Source organism: Lytechinus variegatus, chromosome 14 (assembly GCF_018143015.1).
Source record: "Lytechinus variegatus isolate NC3 chromosome 14, Lvar_3.0, whole genome shotgun sequence".
In the NCBI taxonomy this organism is placed as follows: Eukaryota; Metazoa; Echinodermata; class Echinoidea; order Temnopleuroida; family Toxopneustidae; genus Lytechinus; species Lytechinus variegatus.
In genome coordinates, this window is record NC_054753.1 from 22,650,099 (window position 1) to 22,664,870 (window position 14,772).

General features: G+C 34.8%; 1 protein-coding gene across 2 annotated transcripts in view; it reads right to left on the minus strand.

The window, feature by feature from the left end:
* Positions 1-276: 276 nt before the first annotated feature.
* LOC121427726 (coiled-coil domain-containing protein 50-like) overlaps positions 277-14,772 on the minus strand; it is a 35,232-nt gene continuing 20,736 nt past the window's right edge. Inside the window, exons 4-11 of one of the 2 annotated variants that reach the window (XM_041624262.1) lie at positions 13,870-13,963; positions 11,479-11,650; positions 9,609-9,847; positions 8,821-8,913; positions 7,587-7,688; positions 4,704-4,796; positions 3,504-3,645; positions 277-522 (exon numbers count right to left, since the gene is read on the minus strand). In XM_041624262.1, coding sequence (XP_041480196.1) covers positions 395-522; positions 3,504-3,645; positions 4,704-4,796; positions 7,587-7,688; positions 8,821-8,913; positions 9,609-9,847; positions 11,479-11,650; positions 13,870-13,963 — 1,063 coding nt within the window. In that variant the 3' untranslated portion in view covers positions 277-394. The remainder of the gene's footprint in view (positions 523-3,503; positions 3,646-4,703; positions 4,797-7,586; positions 7,689-8,820; positions 8,914-9,608; positions 9,848-11,478; positions 11,651-13,869; positions 13,964-14,772) is intronic. The other variant, XM_041624263.1, reaches the window with a different exon arrangement.

The window sequence follows — 14,772 nt, forward strand, 5'->3', positions numbered from 1 at the left end:
ACTCTTTTCTTGAGTGATTTGAAAATGTTCTTCAGTCAACTATTGTTGACATGTCAGCATACCATATCTGCTGAACAGCTCGTAATTTCAATCTTGAAAAGATGCCCCAACATTTTTCACAATACGTGGGAATGAACAATTAGTTGCAATGGGAAATAAAAAGGATGCATGTATCAGAAGAAATCACATCATGTGGCGAATGCCACACATAAGTCCTTTTTATATTTACTCTTCACAACCACCATAACATACGTCTGGTCAGATAATCACCATAACAATCAGAAAAACCACAGATGGGTCCTGACTTTCAAATGTCTTCATGAGCTCCAGAAATTGTCCTTGGCCCTACATTCACTAAAGCTAACCCAGACAGCACTGGTGAGGGCAGATTTTTTTATTTCTTTTTACTCTTCCTTGAGAAAATGGAACCTTTTTTCTTTTCCTTGCCGGTCGACCTCTTGGTACCTTGGACAGCCTCAAAGTCTGGGGGTGGGGCGCCATTGATATGCTCTGGAATGGGCTCTGTATCGAGGGGGAAGGTACAAAAAATAGATAGCATAGCATGGTTTAAAGAGCAAACTGCCCAAAAAATAATCAATACAACAAAAGTACAATTACAAAAAAATACAAATAATAAAACAATGGGAAATTATTCTTTTCAAGAATAAGAAAGGGGCTCAATAAATTTGTACACATTCTAAGAAACCACAGATCAAAATAATACATGATTAAATAAATGAATAACTTCTTTTAAAGAAATTGCAGCCTCCTCCATTTCTATTGTTTGATAATCTTGACTGTACAGTGTAAATGTAGAAATTTGCTTCATTTTTCATTGCTCACATCAAGATGAACAAAACCGTCATATTGTAATTGTTGGAAAAGGAAATAAAAAAAATGAAATGAAACATAAGATATAGCAATTGGAAGATGAATACCATATAAACCGATCTTCATGATTTGTTTTTCATTTCTAGCATATTCTGTATTCCAGCTCGACAATTCATAATATATTTCAGCTTTGTATTAATCGATTATTGAATTTGTAAGTCTTGCACTGGCTATTAATTAATTAGTATTTTTTACTGAATGATTTGTGGCAAATACCAATTAATCCTTTCACAATTTGCAACTGAAACAATGTATAATTAATTGAATATGTCCTCCGTGCTATGTTCATTAAAGCTATCCCAGAAATTCAATTTTTATTAAAGCTATCCCAGCTATCTGATATTTTCCAGTTAGATCATCTTTTGTTATTCCACCAGATGAAGCTGGTTCATGGTCAGTCGTTTCCCATTTTTAGTTTTCCTCCTTTTAAAAAAAGGAGAATAAGTCAACTATAATTTCTTCATTTCCAAGGGGGATCCACACTTTACAAGCTTTGCTTTTTAGTGGATCCCCTCATTTCCATTTATGCTCTATATTATACTGGTTTTTTTTCTGTTTCATGAAATAAGAATGCCCTACTATAAAATTGTACTTGATTTGTATTGCTTTATATTACTTTGTATTATGTTTTGAATGGAAATGAAATAAAGAATTGAATTGAAAAAAAATTTCCAATTTATTAAATATCAATTGTTTTTTATCTGTCTGATCTATCTATATCAAGTCCACATTGTTATCAAAATAACTGGCCTGTATTAAGTTCTATTAAGAATACATTACTATACAATATAAAAATAATAAGACATTCATAATGCGCAAAACATATCCACCCTATTAGGGGTGCTCAAGGCGCTTGCAATAAACTTAACTCACTACTGGTGTAACTTACAATTTGGCCATTACATAATTTTTCAAACTGACCTTGAAACGTGACCTACATTACTGAATTTTTGTAATTACCCTCCATTATTCAGTTTCACATTATTACTCATATAAATGATTTTTCTGAACTCTTACCAGCTCTTTTCCATGTATTATTGTGAATCTGTATTTTTTTTTTTTTTACATATGAACCTTTTGTACACACATTTTTTCAGCCTTTGGCTACCACATTTGTATTGTTGTTTCTGAAATAAATTAACCAGGAATGTAATTATATTCTTGAATTCCATTGTGAAGGGGGAGCAGGAGAGATACATATCTCCAATCTATTATAAACTATATTATCACCCGTATCAGACATCTGAGCTGGTCATTTACAAAACCGTATTGCCCTACATTTTCTGAATATCGGGAAGGGTAGGTATATTGTTTGTATTTTCCTCGGTCTCAATGTGCGCATTTACTTTGCATGCAGAGACGTCGCAAAATATACCTTTGTATTTTCCCTGGTCTCACATCCGGGCATTTGTGGATGCGTATAAAGAGATACGCTTCATAAGGATCCGCGCACCAACAATACGTCATAATAAAGAAACGCTGGATCCGAGAGCTTGCAAGTACGTCATAATGGTAAAGTGCAGAGCCTAGACTGATATTAACATGACACAATAGAACTCTATTTTTAAAAGAAATATCCCCATTATCATGATTTTTGCTCTAGATATCTGATTTGGATGATAATAAAAATATTGACTGGCTCTTCTTTCGGGGAACATCAAATATATTGCCCTTAAAAGACCCATATTGCCCTCGTCTAAAGACTCGGGCCAATATGATTCTTTTGCTGGCAATATATTTGATGTTCCCCTCAAGGCCAGTCAATATTATATAAATATTATTTACCTGGTGAATGTGAGGTATTGATGTTTTCTTTGTAAGTACTACATTGGTGTGTGCCTCAGGGTTGTATATTAGGTCTATCGATGCCAGGATGTTTCCATTGTGAGGGGGGAGCAGGAGAGATATATATATGTTCAATCTCCTATAAACTTTGATATTATTTACCTGGTGAGTGTGTGGTATTGATAGGTGTTTTCTTTGTAAGTACTACATTGGTGTGTCCCCCAGGGTTGTATGATGGGTCTATCGATGCCAGGATGTTCTATTGGGAGGAGGGGGGCCAAGAGAGATATATACTTGTCTACTCTCTAATAAACTTTGATATTATTTACCTGGTGAGTGTGTAGTATTGATGTTTTCTTTGTAAGTACTACATTGGTGTGTCCCCCAGGGTTGTATGTTGGGTCTATCGATGCCAGGATGTTCCATTGGGAGGGAGGGGGGGGGGGCCAAGAGAGATATATATGTTCAATCTCTAATAAACTATGATATTATTTACCTGGTGAGTGTTTGGTACTGATAGGTGTTTTCTTCCAAGTACTACATTGGTGTGTCCTCCAGGGTTGTATGTTGGGTCTATCGATGCCAGGATGTTCCATTGGGAGGGGGGGGGGGGGCAAGAGAGATATATATGTTCAATCTCTAATAAACTATGATATTATTTACCTGGTGAGTGTTTGGTACTGATAGGTGTTTTCTTTCTAAGTACTACATTGGTGTGTCCCCCAGGGTTGTATGTTGGGTCTATCGATGCCAGGATGTTCCATTGGGAGGGGGGGGGCAAGAGAGATATATATGTTCAATCTCTAATAAACTATGATATTATTTACCTGGTGAATGTGTGGTATTGATAGGTGTTTTCTTTGTAAGTACTACATTGGTGTGTGCCCCAGGGTTGTATGTTGGGTCTATCGATGCCAGGATGTTTCCGTTATGTGGCCTGTTGGTTGGTTGTGCATCCTTCCCACTCGACTGAAAAAAATAGAGAAAAAAAAGTGCTTGGTAGACAACAGAAAAATCAGAAGTAATAAAAGTTAAGTTCAATTTCTGAAATAAAAATCTAAATTTGATTAAAAAAATGGTTGGAAGCAATCCTAAGTCTTTATCATATTCTAGTATTCTTATTTAGAAAACAAAATTTAATTTAAAAAATGAAGGCTTGCTTTAAAATCATATTCATTGTATTACTATGTTCTTTTCCTGATGTAGGTAACACAAGAAACAACATGTGGGACCATGCTATAAACAGACTGTTTTTTTCTTAATCTTCTTTAACTAGCTAATTACTCTGAATTATGTATATTCCTGAAAAAATTGTTTGGCAGATATTATTTATAGTTTTTATAAGTCTATGGGCATTCTATTTTCTATTGTAAACAGTACCAGAGTATATCATTAATTGGGCAATTCCGTCAAATTGATTTGATGAACAAGGAAACAGAATTTAATGGTTTAACAGATAATGAAAGAAATCCAATTTCAGAGGTGAATAATTTTCTTGTTGTTATTTTGAAAAATAAATCATTTGATTGAAAAAAAATTGCTTGATGTAGTTTCAAAACTTTGTAGTTTTATAAAGCAGGGATTCATTCTAAAGATATTCATCATGTTTCTGTTTCAAAAAGACTTGTTTAAACAACAAATGCACAATTTTGAAACAAATTTATTATCAGCCGATCAGATTAAAGGATTTTGGTAGCTTTTAATGTGTTACTGTAAATTTATTATCATACAAAGTTTTATGAAAATGGACCTGTAATCTTACAATCAAGTAATATAATTAAGACCCATAAAGAAAGAGGAGAAAAGCCTTGCAAAATTCCCTTTCTCTGGAAGAACAATTTTTCAAATAAGATTTTTTTATAATTGCCCTAAGATGTACCAAAATTTGAGAAATACATTTTAGTTCTTCTTTGTGTTTTGTCATGCAAAACAAGCAAGACACCCTGCATGCAGAGATGCAAACAAAACAAAATAGGAAATAAAAATGAATATATTTAATCAAAACAAAAATCAAGCCCATGTCTTACTCTTGAATTAACCTCAGTCAGTGTAACTCCTTGTCCTTCTTTTGCATCCGCTAATACAGGAACTTTACTTTCCTTGTTCACATGCACCATTGGCTGTATGTAAATAGATGGTAAATCGTGCATCATCATGCAATATAGCAATGGAGAGTGAATGGTAAAACCATAGTAAATACATGTAATGCATCATGTAATACAATAATAACAGAGTTCCCACAGAAATTTGACGACAGAATTCCATGACTTTTCCATCCATGACTAAATTGCTGCTTTCCATGACTTCCCATGACGTCCCGGGAGTTATGTAGAATTTGGGATGTCACAACACCGGGAAAAATGGAAATCATGAACACCCATAATGATATCCAAGTATGAGAGTTGCGAGACATGACATACTGGAAAGCTGCCATAGCTAAGAGGTAAATAAATTCCATGGTCCGTATTCTGAAGTTGGGTTTAACTTAAACTCAGGTTTAAAGTTGTGGTTTAAGTATGGATAGCCAATCGTTGCATAAATCACTATCACAGTAGAGATATAATATTCACCTCATTTGGCTCTAAAAATCATTTATAATTGTTTAGGATGTATAAATAGATAATGGTCTTCACCATCGATGAATCAGGAAAGAGCACAGTAAACATACAACTTCATAAAATTTTTGACATTTTTGGCACTCCATAATTTTAGCACAGAGTTAGACCATGGTCTAAGTTAAACCTGACTTCGGAATATGGGCCCATGACTTTTTCCACAAGTTTTCAGAAATTGTCCAAAATCCCTGACTTTCCGAGACCACAAATTTTTCCAGGATTTTCCATGACTGTGGTAACCCTGAATAACCGGAAGCTGAAAATGGTAAGCATGCATTATGATGGAATATAGCAATACAAAGCGATTGGTAAAACAATAGTAAGTCGTATATCAATCCTATATGACTGGTACAAAATGATAGAGAATCATGCAATGAAGAAACATTTGGAATCTTTATGCTCGAGACAAACAAAATAACCATGATATTTATAATTCAATCCATACATTCAATACAATATATTACATTAATACCATAGTCACATTTCCCCTATGGCCGCCATATGGCGACTCGAAAACAGCCATTTTAACATTTTTGGAATCAGAGTTACATATAGGTGGTATGAATAAAACAGCTGTTTTCGACTCGCCATATCGCTGCCGTAAAGCAAATGTGACTGAGGTATTAAAACAGTTACAATCATACAATCAGTTTAAACCAATAGCAACTCATCATAAGGTCCATACATGTACATCTACATCTACATAAATAAATCCATAAAAAACTATTCATAACAACATGAGGATATAGTAGCAATAGATTTGAATAAAAAAGTGCTATTCTATGAATCTTTTATCATGCAATAATAAAACCAAAATACAATGCCCACCATAAGCTACATTATTGCACAAACAGTTCAACAAATGCAAATTTGTTTCACTCAACACATGAAAAATCAATCGCTATTGAAATTCATTAAGCTCTAACGATCTGACGCTATATCAGGCATAGACATGCAAAATACATGTAGCTTCCATCTAAGCTGAAAATTTATGGCAAAACCAAGCCTGCTCACTTTTCTGGAGGCATGTTTCGTTTGACGATAATCCTTTGCAAGCATTATAAATGCACCCCAAAAAATGAAGGAATTAACATTTTATATAATGAACATTAAATGAACAGAAGGACAGAGTACAGACCTTGCATGTTTGATTAGAAATTATAATACATAGGCTCCTATAAAGGGACAATCAATATAAGGTTGTATGATTCATGAAAAAATAAGAAATTTTGTAAAAGATTAAAAATGTGAAATGCTGCATGCATACAAGTCCATGAAAACAATGTTCACACCGTGTCTGTTTTTTTTTTACTGTTTAATACTGTAGAACAGTTTTAAGTAAGTTCTGTACTTCTCCTTATTGCAGAAGTTAATAGGCAAGATATTTGTATTTTAAGCTTGAAAACAGTCACTTAAATTAAATCAATATATTGTAAAATAATAGGTGGTTTAAAATAAACAGTCTAGGTTTTTAAGGATATGCACTTGGATGTTCCAGTTCATGCATATGGATTATGTATGCTGATAATCCGTATTTCAGTATGGAGGTGTAGATATAGAGTGTAGGTGTAGAGTTCATAATTTGCCTCTCTCCACCCAGGTGTTAAATGGGTACCCATTGCATTAAAAGTACCACTTGAATGTTCAATGCTGTAATGCTCCAAAGGGAGTGGTGAATGAGCACACATTGGGAAATCATTATAAAGCTGGAACTGAAATCTCATTGCTGATTCTTTGCTTGTATTTTTTATATCTTTATATACTGAAATGCTCCATAGAAAGTGGTAAATGTGCATACATTGGGTGTCGATAAATCAAAGGAGAGTCTCATAATCATTACAGCTGGATCTACAATCTCATTGCTCACTCTCTGCTTATGTTTGTTTTAAATATATTTTTTATGTGCTGAAATATTTCAAAGGGAGAGGCGAATGTGCATAAAATGGATGTGGATGAATACAAAGCAGATCATATTTATTACTTACAGGTGGACCTGCAATATCATAGCTAACTTTCTGCTTATAATATATGTTTCTGATACATGCTGAATGCTCCAAAGGGAGTGGGGAATGAGCAAACATTGGGTGCGTATAAGTACAAAACTGATTATCAATATCAAAATGGTTAATAGAGGCTAGATCAGCTATCTCATCACTATTACACTCTCTCTCTCTCCTTACCTTATATGTATTACGTTACATGCTGAAATGCTCCAATAAGAGTGGAAAATGTGCATACAGTGGACGGACATGTAGGTAATATACATGTATACAAATCATCATAATTACTACTCACAGCTGGATCTGCAATCTCATCGCTGACTCTCTGCTTGTATTTGTTGTATGTTTTCTTTTTGGCCAACATCACTTCTTCGTGCTGCATTTTCCTGGCGATTTTCTAGTGGACAAAAAGCAGAGGAATAATCACAGATGAAATCAAATGCCAGTATACATCATTTTGATTTTCAATGTTTTCAAACAATTTTCTTGAAAACTGCAATTTTATAAATCAAGCCCTCACAAAATACTTAGACTAGTTTTGCTTTAAAACAATTATAAACATGCTATTTTTATCATTTTTTTTTTTTTGGGGGGGGGGCTTTAGATTATCTAGAGCCTTTAATTCAGTATGATTTTGAAATGAAATATTTTTGATAAAATATATGGAAAATTTGAATGGAATGGAAACACACTAATAACACAAGCTTATGACTGTTCCTTAAGAATGTGAACATTGCTGAATCATTAAGCAAATATATACAAAGATATACTTAGTATGCTTTAATGAATAAAGAAGATTTCTATGTAAGCAGGAAATAAATCATTTTCTTATGAAGAGAGTTGAAGTTGTTTCAAATATAAATCCAAATACAAAATTTTGAATCATATTAACTGGTACAAGAAAATAATGAAATTTAAAAAAATTTCGTAATAGATTATTTTTTTAAATGACAATATTTCATTAACAGAATCATGAATAACAATTTATCATGGGGCTCCAGAAATATAAGAAATAGTGATTTATTTCCATGGAAAATAATATTCTAGGAACACAAAATATATTATTTTCTATGATTACGATATTTTGTAAAAAGAAGGAATTATTGCATTAAAACTATCAATTTCCATTTTACATACCACCACTCTATGAAAAACAAAGTATGCTTAGTTGTTTGATTAACTTTGCTTGTAAAAAAGTATGATAAAAACTTGAATTGCACCTTTGAAGGAAATAGACACTTGATACATGTTTGGTACGCCCTTCTAGAATTTCATTTAGAATATCAATAGAATACTTTATATTCTTCATATGGTACATGTCTCTTACAAGCACAAACAGGAAATCAGGGCCCTCCGTTACAAAGAGTTACGATTGATCTAATCAATCTCAACTGTATGGAAATCCATCCATACCATAATGTTTTCTACTCATATTTGTGTAAAACAACTTATTTGAGTGGCACATCCCTGTATATAATATATTGGTTCATAGCAAACTTTCTTTAAGACTCTACCCTGTTCCCACTCACCTCATCATGCAGTAACTGTTTCTGTTGTTCTTCGGACAGCGTCCTCGGCCTAGATTTCTGAGTCTCCTCACGTTGAATCCGCCTTGCAAGTTGCTGGAAAACAATCAAAATACACAGGTCTTGTATACCGGTAGTTAATATCGCATTTAGTATGGAAAACTGTCTCTATGCGCTTCCAAAGGACTTGGATATTATCGCCCCAGATTAAGCCTTGTAGCCTTTCACAGTACACAAACATTTCAGAGAATAAATCCTACCAGGTACCCATGTACCTCACCTGGGTTGAGTGTAGCAAATATTTGATGACCTTTTTTTTGTTTGTCAGTTTTTGGGACAAAATGCACTTCCTTTTAGAAAATCGCGGATCTGTGGCCTTGTTATGTCTTCTTTATTCATTATTATTTGTGCTAAAATAATCTTTTGGCAAAGAGGTACAGTGAAAAGTTGATTTCAGTGAGATCAGGGGCCTGTGTTACAAAGAATTACGATCAATCCAATCAATCGTAACTCTATGGAAATCCGTCAGTGTCATAATGTTTTCTACAGGAAATTTGCAAAATGTCCTTTGTAAACAAAGGAGAACACACCAAATTGTCAAGAAATCAATGAATTTATGGATAAACATTCATATGTAGAATTTTTTTGGAACAAACATGTATTTTATATATTGACTTTGCTGGCTTTCCATGGTTGCGATTGATCGGATCAATCGCAACTCTTTGTAAGACGGGGCCCTGTACTCACTTCTAATGGATGCTGTAAATAAATTCCTACATTTTGATACATACCTCATCATGCGTGATCTTTGCAAGGGCATCTGACTCCTCATCGCTGTCAGCATCTCTGGTATCCATGGCAACGACAAGAGGTTGGTCTCCCCCCGCCGATGCGGAGGACGATGATCGGGAATGGGCATGGGAATGTGACCGGGATTGTGAGCGGGAATGAGGGTGGGTATGGGCATGGTTCGTGTGATGCGAGTCGTCTAGTTTCATCGCTCCCATCGAATCTTCCACCTCCGCGTAATCTACAGTAAGTCAACAAGTCAGATATAGAAAAAAAGTGTTAAAACGATAATGACAACAAGGGGCCATTCTATACTAGCTGTTCATAAAGTTGTGTGGAAGGTCATGAAAGACCAAACAATGATATGGCAAAATGTAATCTGATTTCAGGAAATATCTATTCTGACTTTGTACAACAATGCAAATAGTTCCATTCACATGGTGGGAAAAAAAGTATACAGTACTTGAGAAGAGAATATTAATATACAAAAAAACAATGTGTATGCATGCAATGGGAAGAATATTTTCATGAGATGAGAGATGTAAAGTTCCATTCAACGAGGCTAACGCCTCATTGAATGGAACTTTTAATCTATCATCGAATGTAAATATTCTTTCCATTGCACAAATATTTGCATTCATTATTTGTTTTATATAACTGATACAAGTTACAAAGTTTTTAAAAGTTTAAAAAAAGAATAAAAAGATAAAGCTTAGGTTTGCCTATTTCCAGCAACTCCTTTTCTCTGATAATTGCTAGTCAGTCTACGGTGGATTCCCATGTATCACAGCTCATCAGCCCTTTGCTTTAATTGTTTGGGACGCACATTGCTTCATGGATCTGAGTCGAGTGCGCACAGTCAGCTTTATCTGCGCTAACTTCATGCGCGCAAACACACACACATACACAAAAAGGTAAGTAGACATACACATGATTATACTGAGCGTGCGTACCGTGCAATGGAAAATTACAAAAAATGCACGCAGTAAAGAATGGACCAAATATTGAACACCTTTCAACCAATCAGATGGCAAGAATCTTTGTTTGAGTTATATAACAACTGCTGATCCATATTTGGCTATTCCATCTTAAAATTATAGAAACTTTTTGTTTTCACACATTATTTTCACCTGGAGACCAACCATCTTAGGATTTGAACCTTGGAAAGATGAAGGCGTTTGATGCCACTTCTGAATCGGTGTGTAACTTCCAAATGCACATGGATTACAGGTACATCTCACAGGACCAGGCATGTCATAGTAGACAAACATACCAGGCTTTAAGTACTTATAGCGGGAATCATTTGTCTAAGGTTAGACTGGCATGATTATTTTTCCCTGAGGGAACAAGCCTCGAGGGAAAAATAGTAATTTTGCCAATACAACTGAGGATGAGTAATTCCCTCCATACTTTCGAAATAAAGGCCTGGTATATCTATTTTATTTCCTACATTTAATGAAACTGAAGAATAGATCTTTATAATATAGTCCATGTAGTTCATCCTTTTTTAATCTGAATCAAAATATAGATTAACACGCTGACTGACCTACTATTCCTATAGCCACGCGCGCAGCAGATCCCAGATTAGTGCCTTCACGGGACTTTCCAGGTAGAAACACCACACAGACAGGTGCGTCAAAGAGATTGCATGATTTGTGACGTCAATAACAGAATAGTGCACTATTCCATCATTACGTCACAGAATAGTAAATTTTCTTCAGTGGACGTTTCATTTTCAACATCATCGAAAAGTAGTTAGAATATGTTTGGTCACATGATGCTATTTAAACCAATCAGTATACAGGATTTAATTTATGAAGGATAAAATACCAGTTGTGACATGCAAGAATAAGTAAAATATTTCAAATTTACCTGTTTTTGTTCTGTGCTTTCCAGAATGGGGCGGTCGATGAAGCCCATTTTCCTGTTGCGATAACCGTCGAGCAAGCTGAGCGTCTCTCGCCATTTGGTCCGCCTCCATCCTCTTCTTCCTGGCAGCTTCAATTCTCCTCTTCTCTTCCATCTGCATTCTCTTGGCAAGCATCTATGCAAATGAGGGTATTGGGTGTTTCATCTCATGAATATTCACAAACTCTTTAATGATTTCCCTTATACGATTATTGATCAAATTGTTTGAAACAATGTATATTCATTCATAAAATGTATGAAAAAACTTGTATTGAATGTATCAAGAGAACTGTTCCACAAATTCATTAGAATTATCAGGGACTCATTTCATAAAAACTTGTTACAATAACAAATTTCCAATAACAGTTAAAATCTAAAGAAATAATTCAGTTAGATTGGCTGATAGTGAACTCGTATATAGTTATTGTGTATTTGTTATTATAACTAGTCTTTATGAAATGAGTCCCTGGTAATCTTTTATGCTTTTCACACTGTATTTTCTTAACCCCATACTATCCTTAACCCCATACTATCTTTTTTTTGATTCACACTGTCTTTCTAAACCCCATACTATCTGCTCAGCTGGGGTGAATGCCTGAACCCCGGACTATCCCTCAGCTCATGAATATTGATGATTTTACCAAACAGAGCGTGATTAACGTGCAATCCGACTTCTGTGATTGGCTCATGCTTAGCCCCACTTTCATTAGCCCTGTTTCGTTTTCACACTCCATAACTCTTAGCACCGCAATTGTGGGGCTAGCACCACAATAAGCAGGCTAACCCTGCTTTTTTGCAGGGCCAGATAGTACCGTACTATTTACCGTTCTTGCCCACTTTGCTAAAACGTAGTGTGAAAACGAAGTGGGCTAAGCTTAACCCCGGGAAATTGGTGGGGCTAAGACCCCCCCCCTTAAACCCACCAATTTCCCAGGGTTAAGCAAAAAAGTGCAGTGTGAAAAGCTTATTTGTGTTGACTTGATGATTTGGATGACATATTACTTGCCAAAAGCTCCATATTCTTTATGTCTTTATCATTGATACTACATCTTAAGGCCTGGTCTCACTGGCTGATGACACAAAACATATTCTTAACAGATACAGCGCACCAGCAAAATTACAGGGTGGCTCCGTCCGCTCCAGACAATGGGTAAAATGGGCGAACAATGAAATCACAGTGGACGGATGCTCGATGGACATACATGTAGAGTGTATGAAACACGTAAGCAAAGAGTACACAACGGATACATGACATTTTCCAATGGATGGCAAAATTTTTTCCGTTTTACATCCTCTCTGCATCCGTAAGTACAGTGGGACCAAGCCTTTACCCGGTAATCTACAAGCAAAACTGAAGCTAAACTGTACTATCATACCACTATTAAAGATAAATTCCAGTTTTGGTAACGACCTCAAAATTACTTTTGACAGAATCTGATATAATGACCACCCAAGTGTCTGTTTGTATGAATAAAAAATATGTGCCAAAGGATTCTGGAAGAAATTGTGTAATTGCTGAGAAATAAGCAAAATAAGAGCGGATTCGGTCACTTCCGTCGGGTCTTTATTCCAGCAATATTAATACACTGTCCCACGTGTGCCTATCTGTGTTGGTGATCTTCATTGTGAAGATTTTTCAGCGTAGATTTCAAGATTTCACAAAGTTCAGCTTATGTAAGTGTACCAGATCTAGATCCTCGATTATATTCTGACAATTAAGCCTGGGTTTACAGACTTTCTCATGAAATCAGTGTTTACTGCAATTACTGGCATTTCTCTTTAAATCAAGCAAGTACCTGCAGGGAATAATTTTCCTAGGGGGTGTTTCACAAAGATCAAGTATGACTTACGAGTCGCTTGTAAATGTCTAGTTGCATGCGATTTTAAAGGCATGACCACATTGGTCAGATCGTGTCATGAGGACACGCACTACTGCCTATCTATCAATAAGATGCGCATTGCACATCACAATTTGCTCCACATTTTTCAAAGTCTGCTTCACAAACAGTCTTTTGTGTAGCACCAGCAGATTTAGTTTAGTTGATTACTCTTCTCTTGTGACGAAAAATGCTAATCAAATTTGATAGTAATGCAAAATTGTTAGCTGAAGGATACCTTGAAACTTTGATATTAAAGTGACCACTTTAATACACCATGTGGGTATTTACATCCAATCAACATAAAAAGATAATTTAAGAACAATCCAACATAAACATTTAGCAAACGGAACCAAATACTAGTATTATGTTGAAGTATTATAAAACCATAGGAGTAAAATATACTTATCAAGTGCTTTGAACCACTACAGTACCTCTATCCAAAGGAAACAAAAGTTGAATATAATGGGAAACCAACCTCATCTGATTCTTGTGCTTGCAAAGCTTTTTCTTGCTCTTCTTTTATCATCTGTATCTGGAGTAGTCTGGCCCTCTCTCTATCCTCCTCCTCCCTGTTAATAATGACAACAATAATAATAATTATAATAATAATTACAATAATAATAATAATAACAATACAAACAATAATAACAATAATTATTATTATTATAAAAAAAATGATAAAACATACAATTTCATTAGTGAAAGTAAACTACTCTCAAAACAGGAAGGTGAAATATGATATGAAAAAAATAAATGGGCTTCTATGCGCAGAGTAGAGTCAAATACAGGTTAAGAACTCAAGACACCGTTCTCATTACGATCCTAAAAACTAGTTTACTGTAAACCGGTTCAGGAAACCATTTTGAAAGATCGCTTTGCTAGCATCCCTTTTGATCACCCAAAAGTAGTTTTCAAAACCACTTCACTTTCACCAAACAAACATTAATAAAAAATAATATTGTAAAACATCTTACTTAATGCTGGGACTGGGTCTACTTGTATCTTCATGATGTAACAAATAAAATCTAGTAAAGTTCTTAGAATAATTTGAAATTTAAGTTTTCATGTTTAGTATGTAAAATCATAAAATTATTTTTACAACACACCCTACTACTGCTACACATGAAGTTCAATCAAAGAAATCATGAACTGTAAAGCAAAGCAGAAAACTCTCTCTTTTTTAAAATCTCATACAGCTTCAGATTTGAAACGTTTCTCATCCTGCATTGCAAATTCTTGTTAAGGGGTATAAGTCATGTATTAAGGCTGCCATTGGCAACCAGAAAATAGCCTCATAAGCAGCAATTGTGTAAAGCTACAGCATGTACATTTTCTTGATAAAAAGAATTCAATGACAGCATGCGTGAGAAAAAAATCT